The sequence below is a fragment of the Heterocephalus glaber genome, unplaced genomic scaffold, assembly GCF_053883595.1.
Source record: "Heterocephalus glaber isolate CG9 unplaced genomic scaffold, H.glaber_assembly_v1.0 deba00001504, whole genome shotgun sequence".
Taxonomy (NCBI): Eukaryota; Metazoa; Chordata; class Mammalia; order Rodentia; family Bathyergidae; genus Heterocephalus; species Heterocephalus glaber.
In genome coordinates this window covers 59,733,009-59,751,862 of record NW_028258324.1, presented here as the reverse complement: position 1 = coordinate 59,751,862, position 18,854 = coordinate 59,733,009, and the positions used below count along the sequence as shown (strand labels likewise).

The window sequence follows — 18,854 nt, the reverse complement described above, 5'->3', positions numbered from 1 at the left end:
CCAAAAAGCTACCTTCACTGCAGAGAGCCACGGTGGGACCCCAGGGGAGTGGGTCCAGGCAAATCAGGAGTGATCTGACCGTGGGGGTGTTTGGATATGGAATTGATTTTTTTCGGGAAGAATGTGGGATTGCCTCTCCAGAGAACTCAAAAGCGGGGATAGCCAGGTGTGGTGGTGGCCGCCTATAATCCCTGTACTCAAGAGGCTGAGGCAGGAGGACCACTGTGAGTTTCAGGCCAGCCTGGGCTACAGAGTGAGCTCAAGGCCAGCCTGAACTACAGAGGGAGACCTTGTCTCAAAAAACACAAAAACAGAACACAACAAAAAACGGCTAGATCCTCTTTCATCTGAGTTAGTTCCTTTGTTTTTTGCCTGGAAACTGGATTACAGACTAAGTAGCCTTCGAAGAATTTCTTTGACATAGAAGTCAAGGTGGTGGTGACTGGATGACAGATGGGAACTGGGGCAGACCTGGGAGTAGGTAGGGGAAGCAAGTAGCACAGCATAACAGTGGTGGCGAACCTACGGCACATGTGCCACAGTGGGCTGTTTGTATCATTGAAAGCTTGATAAGGTTCCCCATCACTGGCATAGCTCATTTTCCAGAGGAAATCACTGAGAATCGTAGCTGTCCCTCCTATAGCAGACTCAGGCAGACCGGACATGGGAGGGCTGGGACGGGGCTCGGTAGTAGCTCTATCCTAGCAGCCTGAGATCCTGGGTCAGATCCCCAGCAACTCAGAAAACAAATCACTGAGGCACTCGTGCTCTTTGAAGTCTCAGGTGTTCCAGCAGTGACTTAGCTGGTCCGTAGGAGTCTGCTAACTCTTCTTTTGGTCTCCCCAGAAACACATGCTGAAAGAGGGAAAAGGCCGGATGCTGCAGGCCATCAGCCCCAAGCAGAGCCCCAGCAGCAGCCCGACGCGGGAGCGCTCCCCCTCCCCCTCCTTCCGCTGGCCCTTCTCCGGCAAGACGTCCCCGCCGCCCTCCCCAGCCGGTCTCTCTAGGCGCAAGGCCATGGCCTACGACATCAGTGAGGATGAGGAAGACTAACTTTCATCCCTTTCCTCTCCCTCCCTCTGTCCTGTCACCTTCAGAAGCTCTCTGTCAGTTCCACATTGTGACCCTAACACTAAGGCTAAGGACAGCTACAAAGGAAAGAACTGGGGGGCAAGAGGACCTGAGAATGGGGAGCCAAGCAGCCCACCCTTGAGAGACATCTGTCACCACACCAAGGAGGCCGGCTGCACCTTAGAAGCCTGGCTGCATCCACCCACCCCTGCCCCAAGGACTTTGCTTTACTGTTTCTGTTCATGTGATCTTGACAGGGAAATTGTCATTTTTGTTAATTTTTTAAAAATAGTCTTTCAAATATAGTAAGTAGGACTAATTTTCTGCCCCTGAGGAATGGGCAGAAGAAGGAGGCGGTGTAATACCCAGCGGCCTTTTCTTCCTGATACACTGTAATGTCTGCCTTCTGTCCTGAAGCAAAGTGGCTTGCCAAGTCCTTGCAGCCGTGAGCCATGCTGATGGGCAATTTAGGGGAATGGCGTAATCTCCGTGTCCTTAAAAACAAGCTAAGAGTGACTCGCACAAGTCCCCTGGCTATGCCGCTGGTGCATGCTGGCGCATGTCAGCGTGGCTGTGAGAAGAGGATCTGAGCCTAACTTTTCTTACTCCCTGAGGAGTTTCTTGTTGACCCAGTGGGGTCCATGAAGATACTGATGGGAACAGAACCAGACCACACGGCACCAGCTGCAGGTTCTCTCCTGTGTTCGTCTTCTCAGAACATTCTGTTGGCCAGTTATGTGGGAGCTCTTGTCAGTCTCTCTCCTGCTACCTGCCCTTAAAGGAAGGGACACTGTGAGGGTTATGGTGACTGAGAGGGGAGTAGGACAGAATTAATCCTGCACAGTCAGTTTAGATTCATCTGCGAGTCCGGCTCTGGCCCTGCCACTGTTAGCCTCTCTGACAGAATGTCCACAGTGTGAACTTAGTTTCTTCATTTCTGTTGCTCTTAGACACCGAGTACTGAGTACAGATTGGCATGGGACGTGGAGCCAAAGCATGAAGAACTTTCCTTTCTAAAACCGCAGCCTTATACTGCCCTCTGCCCCCTTAACATTCTTGATGAGAACCAGGGTGGAGTATTTCTTTCCCTCTGAGGGCTGCACGGCAGGGACTTCTGGCGTGGGTTCCCGTGAAAAGCACTTGGCAGGTTTTTCCCTCTCCCACCTGTGCCTGGTGGGCCCCTCCCTGCTCAGGGTGCCCTCTGGGAATTGTACATTTGAATTTCAAATCAAAGAATGCTGATGCTTGGCACTTGCTGTTGAACACACTGATTTCAAATCCCTTAGCATCCTATCACCTCAGCCATGTGACCTGGCAGATTGTCACCCATCCGAAATCCTGTAGCTGGAGTGGGGGAAAGCGTTCATGTCCAAGCTGCCCCCTGTCACTCATAAATACCCCTTGTGGGGGTAAGTTTTCAGCAAAGAAAACCACATTTTCCCTTTTGTAGCCCCTGCACCATGACAGTATAGTCCCCTCCATGACACTTCCTGGTCAAGGCTGCTCTTCTGCCTTCATAGCATGACTACGTAGGCTTAACTCAAATGGCCCAGGCAGGTGGCAGCCAGCAGGGCAGAGGGATAGAGGACGGACCTCTTGCCCTGTTGGCCCATGGAACTACATGTCTAACTCCTCTCCTGGAGCGCACTTCGTACTATCCAGTCTGGTTGTACGAGCTTCGGCCTGGACCCCGTCTTTGACGGTAGAAGTTAACGTCTTCCTACGTACACAGCTTTATATCAGCTCATGTTCTAACTTTTCTGCTCAGGTGTTCCCTCTTGGGAATGCTGCCCGTTTGTCTCTGCCTTACTCTTCCTGGGATGGAGAGGCCCTGAGGTCGCTGTTGAAACCCACTGCTTGTTCTGGGGGTGCCCATGCCACCTGAGTGCACCAGAACAGGGAGCGGCCCGGAACCGTGCGGGCTTCCTCACTTGCCCTGGTGCTCTGGTGTGTTGCTTGGCCCTGCTTGTCTCGCTTTCCTCCCTCAGTTGCTCTTGGGCAGGCCCTGGGCTTGGCGTGGGGCCTCTAGGCTACACGTACGTGTATGACGGCTGGGGTTGGCCCATGCACGTGTCCCTAGGGGGCTCCCTGCCCTTGGGATGCCTTGGCCTCCCAACATGGTGTATTCTCAGATTAGCCTGGGCTGAAATCAGAAACTCACAGTGTGGTAGGACAGATCCTTCAGGGGAGTTCGTGATCCTAGGTGGTGGACAAAGGTGCTGTGGGAATGATGCCCACCCTGAGGGCCACCTGTACTCAGTTAAGTGAGGCTAGAGTTTGTCCCATGTGGACGTTTGAGGCTGGCAGTGCTCCCTGAATCCCACACAAGGAAGCTGCTTGGCCTCCAAACCTCGGGCTGCAGGACAGGGGGAGCCTTGGCACTGAGGAGGGATTGACTCAGCAGCGACCTTTTCATACCCTATGTGGAGGAGCACTGAAGACTAGAGACTGAAACTAGAAAATGGACTGCTCGCTCTGCTGCCTTGCTTCTGATAGCTAAAGCCAAAGACCCTTACTCTGCAAAAGCATGGGGAGAAGGTTGAGGAAGTAAGGAGGCTGAAAATCCTAAAGGCAGCTGGGCATGGTGGCACTCACCTGTAATTCCAACCCAGGGGAGACTGAGGCAGGAGGATCACTGTGAGTTTGAGGTCAGCCTCAACTACATAGTGAGATCCTGTCTCAGAAAGCCAAAAAAAAAAAAAAGCTGCAGGAGAAAAAATGTGAAGGAGATAGAGTAACTTGATTCTTTCTGATCGCTGATGATTTAGCAACACCTGAGTGATGGTGGCCAGGCAGCTGGTCAGGCAGCACTAGGCTGTCCCCAGTGCTTTGCCACTCTGTTTCTGGGTTATCGTCACTCTTGTGGGCAGCTTCCTCCCTAGGGCTTGTTGCCTTCTTCATCCTGTTCCACATCCCTTGTCTAAAAGCTTTCCAAATCAATTACATTTTACTGCTTTCCTTTCATTCCCTAAAAGCCATAGCTTCTCGATCTTCTGTCATCATATATTCACCAGAAGTTGAACCAATACAGGGAAAGACAATTTTTTTTTAAAAGCTCCCTTAACAGTGTTTTACAAACTAGTGGCATTTTTAAGGCTTACCAATATAAGTATTTTTAGAGCTTATATTTTTGGCTGTTGTTTTCTCTCATAGATTGTTATGGGGTAAAGAGTTATCCCTAGCCTCTATTTTTCCAAATAAATAAGTAGAACATGTTCTTGGGAGTTACACCATTAAACATTAATTGTCTTAAAAAGAAGATTTTCTCTCTGCCAAAGTATTGTGTTAGTACTCAGACTGGGGATTAAACATTCAGACGACTTGGTGCAGGTCCCTTTAGGTTGAAGCGGGTCTTCCACCCTGGTTTTTGGGAGGTGCTGACTGTTTTAAACACCAAGATGGCTTGATTGGGTGTTTCGTGTGGAGGATCCTGCCTGCAAAGAAGACAGCATTGGAAAGAGCTGCAGCCTTGGCACAGTGCCTGCCTACCACCAGGACAGGGCCGAAGGAAGTTTGCCTCAGGTGGGTTCAATAAAGCATCTTTCCCATCTGTGGTTCATTTGTTGAGTTATTTTGGCCAAATAAAGGCAATGTGGTTTTACCTAGAATTCTAGTTCCTGTGTTTTGCATGTGTATGTGCATTTTAGGCACTGGAAACTGAACTTGGGCTTTCAATTCCTTTATGTTTGCATCCTGACTTCTCTAAGAACCAGCCTCATGACCACGTTATTGACACTTCCTTTTGGAGCTGAGCACAGAATGCTCACAAAGCTAGTGACCCCTGAAAGAAAGCTCTGGACCTCCCGGCCTGTTGTCATCCACACCCCAGGGACACATTTGTAAGGAAAGAACCCCTCTGCGTGTCCTCCCAAAGCCTTAGATTGAGAATGCGGTTTTTCCCAGCCATCCCCTCCAGCTCTTACACCACACACACCACTCTCTGCTTCCCTCTTGCTTCTGCTTCGGGAAAGCAGAGTGACCTTTCCACACAGCTGGCAGGGCTGTCAGTGACACCCACAGAAGCAGCATCCCCAGTTACAGACTCTCAGACTCTGTTTATTACAAAATTTAAAATACCTTCTTGGGCAAGACCCAAAACAATTGCATCATACCCGCATAGTTTCCCTTCCTCTTTCCAGTGAGTGGGATCTAGCTAGTGCCGACACTGGAAACTTGCCTGTTTGGTCAAGGTTGAGGGGCCATGAAACCTGGTGCTGTCCTGCGAGCCCAGCGTTTTTCTGCTGCCTGAGCCCTCAGGCCCGTGAGCTCATGTCCGGGTCTGCAGAGGAGCAGGTTTCATACCCAGCCTTGTGGTCTTTCCTTCGGTAGTACCTCCGCGTCAGCACAGTCAGCAGGAATGTCTCCGGGATGAGGAGGTGGCAGTTCATCACTGAGCATGGGGTGGGATGGAACAGGTCATGTGCCAGGTCGCAGCCTGGCTAGGGAGTCACCCTGGCCACTATGGCCAGCAACAGTTCCTCCACTGACCCCAAATCTCAGAGTAACAGCAGATTTGTGGTGGAGCAGAACCAGAATGTGGCTCCCCACCCTCTAATCTGAGGCCAGCACAATGCCCCATTTCCTATGTGTTCAGCTTCCCAGCATCTCCCTCTCCTGCAGTGCAGGCCTGAGGCCAGGGCTTCTGGGGTTGGCCGTCAAGCCTGGCTCCAGGCTGCAGGGCTGCAGTCCGCTGTGTGATCAGAGAGCTCAGTCCCTGAACAGCTTGGACTTCTTAGGCCCCTTGCTGAACACAAAGTGGAGGTCAGGTGGACCTGTTCCAAGGCTCTCTCTCCTTTGAGCCACCCTTGTCTTGTCCACAGTGAGGTGCTCACCTTGAGACCTGATTTTAGAGGAATAGGGAGGCGAGCAGGCAATCTGGCCGCCATTGGCCAGGAGGGAGAAGATGGCAGGCTGCAGAACGGTCAGGATGAGGAGCATCTGCGGGACAGAGAGCCCTGAGGTCTTGCTCTTCCCCTGCTCCTGTCAGCCCGCCACAGGGTCTCTGCCTTCACAGGAGGCTGGGATTCGCACTGATCACAGAGTTTTAATGTTTAGACAAACTACAATCTTCTACCCAATATGTTATTAGAGTTGCTGACAAGCTGTTCCCACCCTTAACCATGGCTGCTGGTGGATGAGAAAGGCAGATGACTGGAGAAGAGAAAGGCAGATGACTGGAGAAGAGAAAGCCCATTTGGTTCAAGTACCTAGAACATGGACAGTAACTACGCAAACTCTTCTCAGAATACTGCCTTGCCAGGGGCCGGAGGGGGGTAGGCACTGGGCAATTCGTACTTGGCAGTGCAGACTTTCAGTTGCGGAAGATGAAAAAGTTCTAAACATGGGTAGTGGTGACAGTTGCACATCGGTGTAAATGTCCTTCCTGCCACACAACTGAACACTTGAAAAGCACTAAGATGGTAAATTTCATGGTGTGTTTCACTACAATAAAAAGAGAAGATGTGGAACTCAAAAGATGAAAACAGGCAATGTGCTGGCAATTCACCTCTGGGCTGCGCCTGCGTAGACCAGTGAGCAGTGTGAGTCGGTCTGCTGACTACGCAGCAGACATGATGTGACGCAGGAGAGCAAGACTGGTGCCAGCAAGGAGACGGAAGAAGGAAGAGAGAAGGGTCACAGCTACGCTTGGTGGAAAGGTCAGCTTTGGGATTAAAGAGTCCAAGGCCTAGGAGGTAGACAAGCGTGCCTTGGTAGGATTTTCCCAAGAGGTGGCAGGTTCCTAAGGGGCCTGGCCCTGCTCACACCTTGATTTTGGACTTCCGGCCCCCAGAACCCTGAGACAGTGCATTTCTGTTGTTTCCAGCCACCTGGTTTGTGCTATTTTGTTATGGCATCCCTGGAAACTATTACAGCATAGAAGACCAAAAACATGGGAAGGCAGAGGCCATTTTTTCCCACTCACAGGAAACCCACAGTTAAGCGGAAGTTTTTCGGTCCTGCTTTTAGCCTGTTATTCCCGCCACCTCAGCCTGAAGGATTATAGCTCTGTTGTGAAACTGCTTTGCCCTCCAGTGGTATAGTTACCTGGAACAGAGCAAATTTGGCCCTGATGTTCTGCTCGCCCAGATGCAGCTTGGCCTGACGGAAGAGGATGCCCAGGGCCCAGAGAGCCAGCAAGGTGGACACGCCGAGCAGTGTATTGATCCAGAGCGCAGTGCTCTTCTCTGAGATCTGGTGGCAGCCCGGAAGCAGTCAGTGAGGGAGCGGGCCCTGCCTCCCTTCTCCTCTCCCAAGTTCCGGAAAAGATCACAAGACTGTAGCACACTGGCCAGTTCTAGCCTCGTCTCTTTCCCTTGGAGTGCCTGGACCTCAGCTTTTCCACAGCCTCCTTGGCCCTGGGGCTGTGCCTTCTGGGGCCCAAAGGTACCAAGTGATCTTGGACTTCACTACCCCCTCCTCCAGGCTTACGTCTGCTGGATTGTAGATGCCATCGGGGATGAGGAAGAGGCCAACCAGGCCCAGTGAGATCCTGAAGAAGGTGTACTGGAAGGGGCCTAGGAACAGCAGCTGCAGCTTCTTCCTGAGGGGAGTGGGTCAGAACATGGGCCCACACACCCACCCTGAACGCCTCCCTGTCCTCTCCCCTGTGGGCCATCATAGCCCTCCTTGCCTCTCTCCCCTCCACACCAGCACCTGCCCTGGATCCAAGGGTGCTGACCTCCAGCTCATCGGCCACAGTGGGCAGAGGGGCAAGGCGGCAGCCAGCCATTCCCCAGTGTGTGGCTTCTCTCCCCGGAGTGAGGTGGGCACCCACTCTCCCATCCTCCGCTTTGCCTCACCTGGTGAGCTGCAGAGGGGGGCAGCAGGGGCAGCAGCAGCAGCAGGGCCCCGTGTGGGTCCTCATCGGGGTGTCCTTCAGCATCCTCAGCACCACTTCCTTCCCCCCAAAGCCTTCCACCATGACCAGCATGAGCAGGTAAAAGCACAGTGAGTAAAACCTGGGGTGGGGGAGAAGCAGGTCACAGGTACATGGTGGGTCGGTGGAGGGGACACCCAAGGACACAGGCAAGGAAGACAATCAGGGATGGTTTCTGGACTGTGATCTAAGAGGAGAGAGAGGACTGGGGTGGAGGGAAGTTTAGGCCGTGGGGACAAAGAGGTAACAGGAATGTGCCCACTAAAGCATGCCCTGAGCAGAACCGGAAGTTAGGAGCTCAGTGTAGGCTGGAGGGCAGATTCCTGATCAGCAGGTACTGCCACCCAGAGCCATGGCTGGGGCGACACTCACGAGACGATGGCCATTTCCACGAGCGTGAGCGAGCGAGGGATCCAGAGGCCAAAGCAGCAGAACACGGACACCACCTGTGTGGGGAGGAGCAGGCTGCAGTTAGGCAAGGAGAGGCAAGGTGCTCGCCCGGGCACCATCCTTAGTGTGGGCGCACACCTGCGAGGCCAAGCTCCAACCCCAGCACCAAAATCCAATAGAAAGCAAAGGTTGCAACTGGAATGATAGATAACAAATGCCCCCCTGGGGAGCAGGTTCTCCAGTTGTCCACACCCTTGGAATTGGCACTGCTGGCCGGCCTTCCGACTCTCACCCCCACCCTGCCACCTCTGCCCCTCATCCCGGGTGGCAGTGGCAGGCAAAGTCTGTAGACTACTCTGGCATTTAGAGGCATTCCCAAGACAGTCCCGCCTCCTTCCAGCCCCCAGAGCAGCTCAGGGCCTCACCGTGGGTGCAGAGCTGCTCCACAGCAGGGTCCTGCGCTTGATCGGACAGCTGGTGTTCCTGTGCAGGTAGACAGCATCCTCCAGGAAGATGCCCACTGAGCCCAGGGCCAGGAGGGTCATGATGACTGTGAGGGCCATTTCCACAGGGCCCAGGACTAGAGCAGAGGGAGGAGAGGCCAGTGAGCGAAGGAGCCCAGTTGCCCCTGCAGGCTATGTAACTTCAAAACACTGGTTCTGTGCCTTTTTCAAAAGGGACTTTCAGAAGCTGGGCATGGTGGCGCACACCTGTGCTATAATCCCAGCACTCAGGAGGCTGAGGCAGGAGGATTGCCTTGAGTTCCAAGCCAGGCTGGGCTCCATAGTGAGTTCAAGACTAGCCTGGACTACATAGCAAGACCCTGTCGCAAAAAACAAAAAATAAAGTGATCATGGACATACATATGAAACCTACCATATATCAAAGTAATTCTGGATGACTTAAAGAGATGTCTTTGGAAATCAAATAGGGAAATTAGAAAAAGAGAATTGCATGTTCATTGAACACTGGAGAGGGAAGACCAGCTTAAGCATCAGAGTAATCCCAAAATTTCAATACCAAAAGTTCCAATTCCTCAATGTTAAAAGAAAAAAGCAACAAATAGACTTTTTAAAATAATGTACACTCAGGCTTAAGATCTTTATTGCTTAAAAAAATTGGTAATAAAGGCTGGGGATTTAGCTCAGTGGCACCATGCTTGCTTCTCAAGTGCAGGGTCCTGAGTTTGATCCCTGGTATGGGGCGGGGGGGGGCGTGTAATAAACACAGGAGAAGGCTCCTGCAGAGAAATGGGTAAATGATACTAACCTAAGAGCACGTGGGAAAATATTCCAGAGTGTATGATATGATTGACTAGCAGCTTTAAATTAGAAATCCCCAATGATATAGGAAATATTAAATAAATCACCTAATAGTAGTATACAGGCATAAAAAATATCTACATACCAAAAAATTCTTTGCAATGAATATGTAATAATATTTTTAAAAATATTAACAGACTCATACAGGTTTGGTCACTTGATTTATAACAAAGGTGCCCACAAAAAGTTTGGCAGTGTTTATTAAAACTAAACATTTACCTACCCTTTGACCCAGCAATTCCATTCCCAGATACACACCCTGTAGGATGGAGCAGTTAAATTCCCCACAGGAATGTTCCCAGCAGCATGACTCAGAACAGCCACCCTAGGAGCAGCCTGCATGAACTCCAAGGAGAGCACAGGTGAGTGCATTGTGTATTCCCACGGGCAAAGAGCAAATCGAAGTAGACTCGACACAACAGATTAACCGTAGAAACAGGACGATGATGGAAGGGAGCCAGGGCCTGTAGTCTGTGCTCACACAAAGTCGAAGGTAGGGAAGTTGGACCCCGTGGTGGTGGACATCCAATGGTGTGGCCTGGGCCATGCCAGTGAGGGTATGCGAGACCCTGCAGCTGCTCAAAGGATTTGTATTTCATCTGCACAATGTGTTTATGGACTTTTTTGGAGGCAAAAATGAACCACACTTTGTTTTTGTTTTGGGAGGGGTTTATTTTTGGCTTTGGCTTTTTGAAGCAAGGTCTCCCTGTGTAGTTCAGGCTGGCAGTGCTCCTCCTGCCTCAGCCTCCCGAGTGCCAGGATGACAGCATGTGCCACCACGTCTGGCTAAACCTGAATTGTTTTTATAATAGAAATGTTTAGTTTTGAAAAAATAGAGACAAAAGGGAAAGTCCAGATAGGAAAAAAACAAAAGTGATTTCCAAAAATCGACACTGCATTATTGGGAGTGATCACTGCCAGCCCGGCCTCTCCATGCTGTGACTTGGGTCCCCGGCTTCCCGCCCATCAAGCCTGAGGGTCTCCGGGGTAGGTCCTGGTTCCTCCTGGTCTCCGCACCCAGCCTCCTGAGCTCAGGCCTGAGGCCCCGTGGGGCACTGTGTGCTCTGCCCTCGGAAAGGGCCTGGAGCTGGCCAGGGAGCGAGGTGGGCAGGGCATGGGTTACAGTGAGATGGGGGCCAGGGTCTTGGGTGCAGAGAGTGTGGGTCTCATGAAGGCTAGAACAGAGGAGCCCCAAGGCTCTGCACGTAAAGAATGATGTGCACGTGGAAGCCCTCCTCATTTGACACAACTGGTCCACACTGCAAGCACGAGGTGAAGCAGCACGTTGTCCCTGTAACTGCACGATAGTTATGTGTTCATCTAACAACAAAGCAGCGCAGCCCAGCTTGTCTCTGCGTCTTGAGGCTTGGTATTCACTACCACCCCTCAGTCCTCCTGGGGCCTGGCCAGGCGCCACAGTGCCCAGTTGCCACCAGCCCCACAGCGGCTTTGCTCAGAGCCCCACTGGAGGCAGGGGCTGGGGGGTTGTTCCATCTCCCGGTGCCTGGAATAGGGACGGCTCCCAAGTGCTGGTGGAATGACAGAAACACTCTGCACCAATTCCTACTGCCACCCTCATTTTAGAGGCTTTAGAAATCAAGCACCTCACCTGGGGGACGCAGCCAGGAATAAAGTGGTCCCTGATGCAAAGCCCAGACTTGAAGCCATCCCACATGCACTCAGTGTGTGTTCTCCTGGCTATGGAGAAGCAACCAACTGCTCCCCTGCAAGCTTTCTCAGATGTATAAAGATGAGAGTGGCCGGGCAAGGTGGTGCTCGCCTGTGATCCCAGAACTCAAGAGGCTGAGGCAGGAGGCGCATCACAAGGCCAGCCTGGGCTACATCGTGAGACCCTGCCTTAAACAACAACAACAAAAATTCTATTTTCACAAATCATTCCTCGGTTTTAATATTCCAAGGAAAGCACTTTGGAAAACGCTTATCCATCTGATCATTTTGAATATTCCTTTAGCAACTGTAAATTTTGCATTATGTCTATAGTAGTTTAGAATACTTCTTTAAAAAATGAAAACAATATAAAAACATTATGTAAAAATTTTGGGAAAGAAATCACCCATAATTTCAGCTTCTTACTCAAGAACATTTCCATTCTGTGTAGTCTCTTCCTGTTCAGAGCACAGTGGAGTCAGACCCTGGAGGTCAAGGTGAAATCCCGCTGCTGCCAGCTGCAGGAGCCTGCATGGGCAGATTCACCTCTCGTCACCCCTCGAGCAGAGTGCCTGGCAGGTAGTGTTAGCTCAACAAAAAGCAGCTTTTAGAAACATCTGATTAAAGGGCCTACAATGTACTGTGTAAAACTGTATTTTTTCATCTAACATTTCATCAGTCTTTCAAAATCTCTTTTTATAATGATTTTAAAATTATAAAATATTTTAAAATAGAGGCTAGAACAAGAATTAACATAACCACAATCCATTTTAACATGTCAGATATTGCTGCTTTTGTTTCAAAGTTATTTATGAAAATAAAATATTACAGACACTGCTTTTTAAAAATGAGGCCTTGCTATATAGTCCAGCCTGGCCCTGAACTCATGGCAATCCTGCTGCCTCAGCCTCCTAAGTGCTGGGATTACAGGCATGTGCCACCATGCCTGCTGTATTGCTTAACATTTTAAAAACCTATCTGCCAAACGCTTTTTCTACCTAACCTCTTTTTCCTGAGTTCTGTTATTTTCATTGTGACAAACATGCTGCAGTTGGCATTCCTGGATGTGTCCCCTTGGCACATGTAGAGCTTCTTTATGATGCATACCTAGGGTTGAAACTTCTGGGCTGCCAAGGGGGGTGGTGCACGGCTGTGATCCCAGCGCTCAGGAGGCTGAGCCGTGAGTTCAAGGCCAGCCTGGGCTACATAGTGAATTCAAGGCCAGCTTGGACTATATAGTGAAATCCTATCTCAAAAAAGCAAAACAAATAAAAAAACCTCAAAAATAAAATAAAAGTGCTGGGCTGTGGATGAGGACTTCCAGTCTCAGAGATATCATCACACTCTAGAGTGGGTGCATTCATTCATTCACTGTGGCCTTCTTGCTTGGAACCACCATTTTGCCCATTAGGTGACGCTGATGTGCTTCCCAAACACAAGAGAACAAACAAAATTATTTAAGATAGCCAAGCTAGACATCATGGCACATGCCTGTAATCCCAGCATCTGAGAGGCTGAGGCAGGAGGATCGCCATGAGTTTGAGGCCATTCTGGGGTAAATAGTGAGTTCAAGCCCAGCCTAAACTATATAGTGAGACCTTGTCTCAAAAAGACCAGACCAAACCAAACAACCTGATTTTTGAAGATTCTTCCAGAATAACTTGCTCTTTCTTTTTTTTTGGTACCGGGGATCTAACTTGGGACCTTGCGCTGGCACGGAACCACTGAGCTAAATCCCAGCCCTCAGAATAGCTCTTTCTTAAATAATGATTTTGCCTGCCTCACAAGTGGAAGGACCTGAGTTCAATCCCTGGTACCAAAAAAAAAAAAAAGAAAAAAAGAAAATGATTTGCCAGGTGTGGTGGTGCATGCCTATAATCCCAGCACTTGGGGGGGCTGAGGCAGAAGGATCTCTAGGAGTTCAAGGCCAGCCTGGGTTCTGTAGTGAGTTCAAGACCAGCCTGAACTGCATAGTGAGACACTGTCTCAAAAAAAAAAAAAAAAAAGAATGATTTAAGAAACCATGGTGGACCAAGTTCGATCCCCAGTACCAGAAAAAACCAAAAAAACAAGAAACCATGGTAGTTACAAAGGAAGCAAGGAGTCTCACCACATCCTCCATCCTCTTCCTAATTCCGGATCCTGTGTCATCACTGAGGCCCAGACCCAGGCTCATCTAAACATTCCCTAGCTCCCTGCACTTCGGGTTGCTTCCGAATTCCACTTTCCTCCCCTCCTCCCTGCTGCGAGGGGCAATGACCTGTCATTCATCTCCCTGCTTCTCAAGCCCACCCCCGTGTCCACCCCGATGACTGGTTAATGTCCCCACGCTGCCCAGCCCCACCCAGCCGCTTCTGCTCTGGGATAAAGTACCCGGCGCAGCAGGTGCAGCGTCCCTGCCTGCCCTCTCAACTCTCCCGCCCCTCCACAGCCGTGAATCCTGCCAGACCTGGCTCTCCCGGGTCTCATTTTGTTACCGTCGCCACCCCAGGAGGGCCCACCACCTGCTTGGCACCCCTGGGTCCCACTGCGCTCCGCACATGACTGCCAGACCCAGAATGGTCCCCTACTTAGTCACCCTTAGGGCTTCACTTTCTGAATTTTAAAGCAAAGCAATGTGAGAGCTGTTTCGTTGTGTCAGGCAAGGTTTTTCAACCTGACCACGAGTGACACTTTTCCTTGTAAGGGACAGTCCTGGGTGCTGTGGGAGACTTAGAAGCCTTCTGGCCTCTGGCCACCAGATGCTGATTGCAACCTCTGGTGTGGCAACCCAAACTGTCGCCAGACCTTGCCCAATGTCCCTTGGGCTGAGAGCCACCCATGTGAGGGAGACTTGGCCACCAGCTGCACTCTGAGCAGGAAGCCCCAGAGCTGTGTAGAGCAGCCCCCAGTGGCACCAATCCCCACGCACCAACTGCCATCTTGGGATACCCTGGCAGATGGCAGCACACTCGAGGGTCCAGAGCACAGGGAGTGGAGCTGTGGCCCGAGGACAGCCACACCCACATCCCATGCACCCTGACAGCACCTCACTGGAGGGGACATCAGCAAGGGCTGGGGAAGCACAGGGTGAAACCGAGATTCCTGCTGCACAGTTCAGAGGCAGGGGTCACGTAGCAGGAAAACAACATGCACTTGAGGCATTTGCTAGAGATGCAGGGCTTTGTGGGTGCTGTCCTTCCGTGCAGGGAATGAACTGAGTCCCATTCTATTTCAAAAGCAACTCAGCCATAGGTCACCAAGTCAAGCTCACTGCTTACAGCCACCCCTGCTGGGAATGCTGCGGACCCTTTCCCAAGGAGGGGATTTTTGGTTTTTGGTTTGTTTGTTTGAGACAGGGTCTGGTTATGTAGTTCAGGCAGCCTTGCACTCAAGGTGGTCCTCCTGCCTTGGCCTCCAGAATGCTGGGATTATAGGCCAGAGGACCCTGTGGGACTGAATCATTTCGGGAGTTGACCTTAGCCATGATGGATGTGAGGCCAGCCATCCAAGGCTGTCCAGGCCAGCCCACTCGGGACCACCGCTCCCCAGCTCCCGGCTGGCCTGACTTCCGTCTGGGGTGCTCAGCTCCCCCTTCCCCTCCTCCTGGGAACCCTCCCTGTTGAGCTGGGGGAGACTCACCTTGCAGGAGCTGGGCTGCAGTCGGGGGGTATGAGAAGCAGGCAGCTGGGACACTGTAATTGGTTCTCAGCACTTCCAGCAGCTCTGCTGGGAACCTGGAGGGACAGGACTGAGTTCTCAATCATGGGCCTGGGAGGAGGTGATCGAACCCAGGCCTTTGCACTGAGCTACATCCCCAGCCCTTTTCTTATTTGAGCCAGGCTCTGTCACTAAGTTACCCAAGCTGGGCTTGAACTAGCGAGCCTCCTGCCTCAGCCTCCCAGAGTGCTGGGATGACAAGTGTGTGGCACCACCAGCTTCCTAGAGAGGATGGAGAACCCGCCCAGCCGACTGTATAAGATGAGCTGCCAGCTGCCTGGGAAGGCCTGGCTGCAGTGCCCAAAGAATGCCCAGTTCTTTCGCTTCCTCAGGGCAGAGCCCAGGGGCTGGCCAGGCAGAAGGATCGGGGTCCCAGGGAAAGAGTGGCCCTGTGCGTGAGGGATGGCCCTGATGGCCAGGGCCTCTGTGTGACTCTGGGACGCATCCACAGCCTCTTCTCTCACAGCCTCTTCTCTGGGATCTTCTTTTGTTTTTCTCTTTTTTGAGACAGGGTCTCACTATTCAGCCCAGGCTCGAACTCACAGTGATCCTCCTGCCTCAGCCTCCCAAGTGCTGGGGTTACAGGCATGGACCACCACACCTGCCTTCTCTGGGATCTTTCTCTTCCCAGCCTGTGGGATAGAGCCGAGGCCCTGAAGGGGTCCCAGGCTGGCCCATCCCAGGTTCCCTGAAGACTCAGGGCACAGCCCGGCCACTAAGCCCTGCCTGTTCTGAGTGCTGGGAGCCAAAGGATGGGGAGGGCGGGAGGGGCAGGCCAGTGGGATAGGGACCACTGTTGCTTAGCAACAGGCTGCCGGCCCAGGGCCTGCTGCCCTCGCTTACCTGGGGTCAAGATTTATCTGAGTCCTGCCTGGGTCCATTGTTTGCTTTCTGTCGGGCAGGCAGAGTGGGCAGGTGGAGGCACTGAGGGGTGGCTCCTTCCAGCTTCTGCTGGCTGCTGGCTGCTACCTTTTTCCAGAGCACGAGGCTGGGGCACGACGAGTGACAGGATGGGCCCCTCTGGCTCTCTCCCTCCTCGGGCCTCCTGTGCCAATCTGCTGTCTCCAGAGCTTACCCTGGAGGAATTTGATCCTCAGGCGTTGAGCTCTGGCTCCTCCCTGACCTTAGGTGTGGTCCCTCCCGCCTCTGGGATGAAGGCCTTGGTCGCCTTGGGCCTGATCCACCCCCCCTGCATTCTCCTTTATGACGGAGACTGAACTCCTCCTGCTCGGCTAGGCTGGGGACAAAGTTCCACTCCTCTTGCACATCCACCGAGGATCGTCTCCCGGAAAGGGGAGCTGGGCTCAGGCCTGGCTGTACCTGCCGCTGTGGCTGCAGCATGGAGGAGAGGCCCTGCCCAGCCCAGGTGGGTGGATGATGGGCACATCTGGAACAACGGCTGGGCCCAAAGTTGCAGCCAAGAGGAAACGGAATTTCTCAGAGGTGTTCAGTGAGACCCCTGAATGTTTTGACAGACTTTAAAAAATGTCAGGCTCTATGCTTATGAACTATATGATTGGCTGTTGGTGCCCCTTCCTTCTTCAAATCAGTTTAAACCCTGCTAAAGCCAAACTGTGAGTCTTACTCCCTAGGTTCTCAGCATGGAGCCTGGCATATGCAGTGGTCCTTAGATTTTGGCTGTTTAGCAGACAGAGTAATAAAGTCACAGCAAGAGCAGCAGCTGACGCTGAAGCAGGGGCTTGCTATGTGGTCCAGGTTGGCCTTGAACTCAGGGGCGATCCTCTTGCCTCAGCCTCCTGAGTGCTGGGATGACAGGCTGGGGCACCACGCCCAGCTCACTCACGTGTACTGATCAGGCTCAGTATCCCAGGTGCTACGGAAATGGAAGTGTCGCAGGCTCCTTATCCACCACACAACCACACTTCATCTTCATTCCCATTTCACAGGTAAGGAAGCCGAGGGCAAGTGAGTTTAGGAAACTGGGCTAGAGGTCAAAGGGTGTGGAGAGGGCCAGGCTCTGTGGAGGTTTGGGGATGATTTTATTGTTGTTATTTGTTGTTTTTTGGTACCGGGGATCGAACTTGGGACCTTGCGCTTTCGAGGCAGGCGACAGAACCACTGAGCTAAATCCCCGGCCTAATGTTGTTTTTTTGAGAAGGGCCTCACTTTGTAGCCCGGACTGGCCAAGAACTTTTGGTGATCCTCCTACCTCAGCCTCCTGAGTTTTGGGACTACAGGCATGTGCTACCATGCCCAGGTTGGGGACCATTTCAAACGTGAGAAAAAGGCCCCTGAGAGGGTGGGGAGAGCAGGTTCTGGGAAGAGAGACACAGGAAGGGAAGGCTTGCTGACCTGGTGCCCAGGGGCGCCATCTCCTGTCCCCAGCACCTCAGAAGACCTCTCAGGGTGGGGCAGGGTCCCCAGCTTTGCCCTCCTCCTGAGGCACAGTTCTCAGGCAGGATAGTGTGGAGACCTGGGAGTCTCAAGCGCCTCCTGAGGTGGAAGCGGAGGCAGGAAAAGGAGCAGGTCACTGAACCCCCAGGCAATGACCTCCGCCCCACCCTGACCCAGGTACACGCTGACCCAGGTACACGCCAACTCAGCTTCTTCCAACCGTGTCTGCCCGAACATTCCGGGTCATTCATCCTGGCATGGTGAGAGGCCTGGAGTGCAAAACCCCTGAACTTTAGACTTCCCTGGAGCAGATAACAGGGTGTGGGGACCTCCCTAAACCTCCTCAGGACAGGGTTGACAGCGGGAGGGGACTGTGGCTTGGGGGAGATGGACAACCTCAGGTCGGGCAGCCGCTGGGGGGGCTGGAAGGGTGAGGCTCTGTCCCTCCCGGTTCCCTAGGTGGCTGCGTTCTCTCCCAAGTGGCCTTCAGATCAGAGCAGGGCCACCCCAAGTCAAGGCCAGGCCCCCACTGCCAAGGCTTGGCCCAAGAGGACAGGTGGGCAGAACCAGGGTCCTCTCTCCGAAGTTCTGGGCTCTCTTCATCCAACATTGACTTTCAGAACCAAGAAGGATAAAAATCTTTTTTCCCCTCCTGCTTTTTTTTTTTTTTGAACTCTTGGCCACTGTTGTGCCAACAAATGGACAGCGAGTCAAAAGATTGAACGCCAAGTTTTTATTTCGCCAGCGGGGTCCAATCTCAAGGACGCAGCCCCAGAGAAGGACCCCGGACTTCTTTTAGCTGCAGTTTTTAAGCAGTTGCAGAACCAGGAAGTTGGCGCTCTCTCTTGAGCTCCAGAGGCGCAATCGGTTCGCCCGGTAAGCGGTGAGGGTGGGGGTGGCAAGCGCAGTTACAGAAGCAGAACGGCCACTATGGGAACAGTACATTTTGCAGTTTTTCTCGGAACACAGCTTGACAACAAACTACCTGGGGGTTCAGGCAGAGGTCAGTGCCACACATAAATGGAGATTTTACTAAAAATGGAGGCACAGAGGCTAGCTTGACTCAGGCCTCACATTCCCCACTGGTTCTTGTACCTAGTCAAATCTTTGACCTATTTTTAAATTTATCTTTTATGAGGGGGTTGTAGGGCACCTGATTCCTGATGACTAACATCTTAACTGCATTTACTCTCCTTTTTTATATATGATATGAGGGCATTGAGTATGCAAGGGCCTATCAGCAGGCACAGTAATAATATGTAAAGGGGTCTGGCCAACACTGAGACCAGGGTTGTCAGCCATGGTGACCAATTGAATAACGACTGAAACCAGTTTTGTTATTGGGGTCTGAGGACCGGGATAGGTAGTGCTAACTTTTTGTTAGGTCTCATGGATATAAGAGGGGATTTATATCTGTTTTTCTGTATTGTGAACATTATACCAGGGTCCCATCCCACGACATAATAACCTGA

The 18,854-nt window shown here is 52.0% G+C and overlaps 3 protein-coding genes across 7 annotated transcripts in view; 2 read left to right on the top strand and 1 right to left on the bottom strand.

Moving 5' to 3' along the window:
* Pcyt1a (phosphate cytidylyltransferase 1A, choline) overlaps positions 1–4,679 on the top strand; it is a 57,622-nt gene extending 52,943 nt beyond the window's left edge. For all 3 annotated transcript variants that reach the window (XM_087186647.1, XM_004834692.3, XM_021254964.2), the window contains exon 9: positions 847–4,679. In XM_087186647.1, the coding sequence (XP_087042773.1) occupies positions 847–1,053 (207 nt within the window). In that variant the 3' untranslated portion in view covers positions 1,054–4,679. The remainder of the gene's footprint in view (positions 1–846) is intronic.
* On the bottom strand, positions 2,828–16,110 carry Slc51a (solute carrier family 51 member A). The gene is made up of 9 exons (XM_004834691.4): positions 15,871–16,110; positions 14,950–15,044; positions 8,764–8,918; positions 8,321–8,394; positions 7,872–8,030; positions 7,501–7,612; positions 7,117–7,263; positions 5,904–6,009; positions 2,828–5,461 (listed from the first exon to the last, which is right to left on the bottom strand). The coding sequence occupies exons 1-9, from the start codon at positions 15,906–15,908 to the stop codon at positions 5,325–5,327; spliced, it is 1,023 nt and encodes a 340-aa protein (XP_004834748.1). The 5' UTR covers positions 15,909–16,110; the 3' UTR covers positions 2,828–5,324.
* Positions 9,917–18,854, top strand: part of Zdhhc19 (zDHHC palmitoyltransferase 19) — a 54,725-nt gene continuing 45,787 nt past the window's right edge. The window contains exon 1 of one of the 3 annotated variants that reach the window (XM_087186645.1): positions 9,917–10,022. In XM_087186645.1, the coding sequence (XP_087042771.1) occupies positions 9,967–10,022 (56 nt within the window). In that variant the 5' untranslated portion in view covers positions 9,917–9,966. Of the gene's footprint in view, positions 10,023–16,273; positions 16,935–16,989; positions 18,259–18,854 lie in introns of those variants that run through there. The other 2 variants (XM_021254952.2, XM_087186646.1) reach the window with 2 other exon arrangements.

Coding starts and splice junctions, on each gene's coding strand:
- Slc51a (XM_004834691.4), bottom strand. CDS start 15,908: ATGGACCCAGGCAGGACTCAGATAAATCTTGACCCCAG. Junction 15,045..15,870: donor CAGATAAATCTTGACCCCAG/GTAAGCGAGGGC, acceptor CTGTCCCTCCAG/GTTCCCAGCAGAGCTGCTGG. Junction 8,919..14,949: donor TGCAGCCCAGCTCCTGCAAG/GTGAGTCTCCCC, acceptor CCTCTGCTCTAG/TCCTGGGCCCTGTGGAAATG.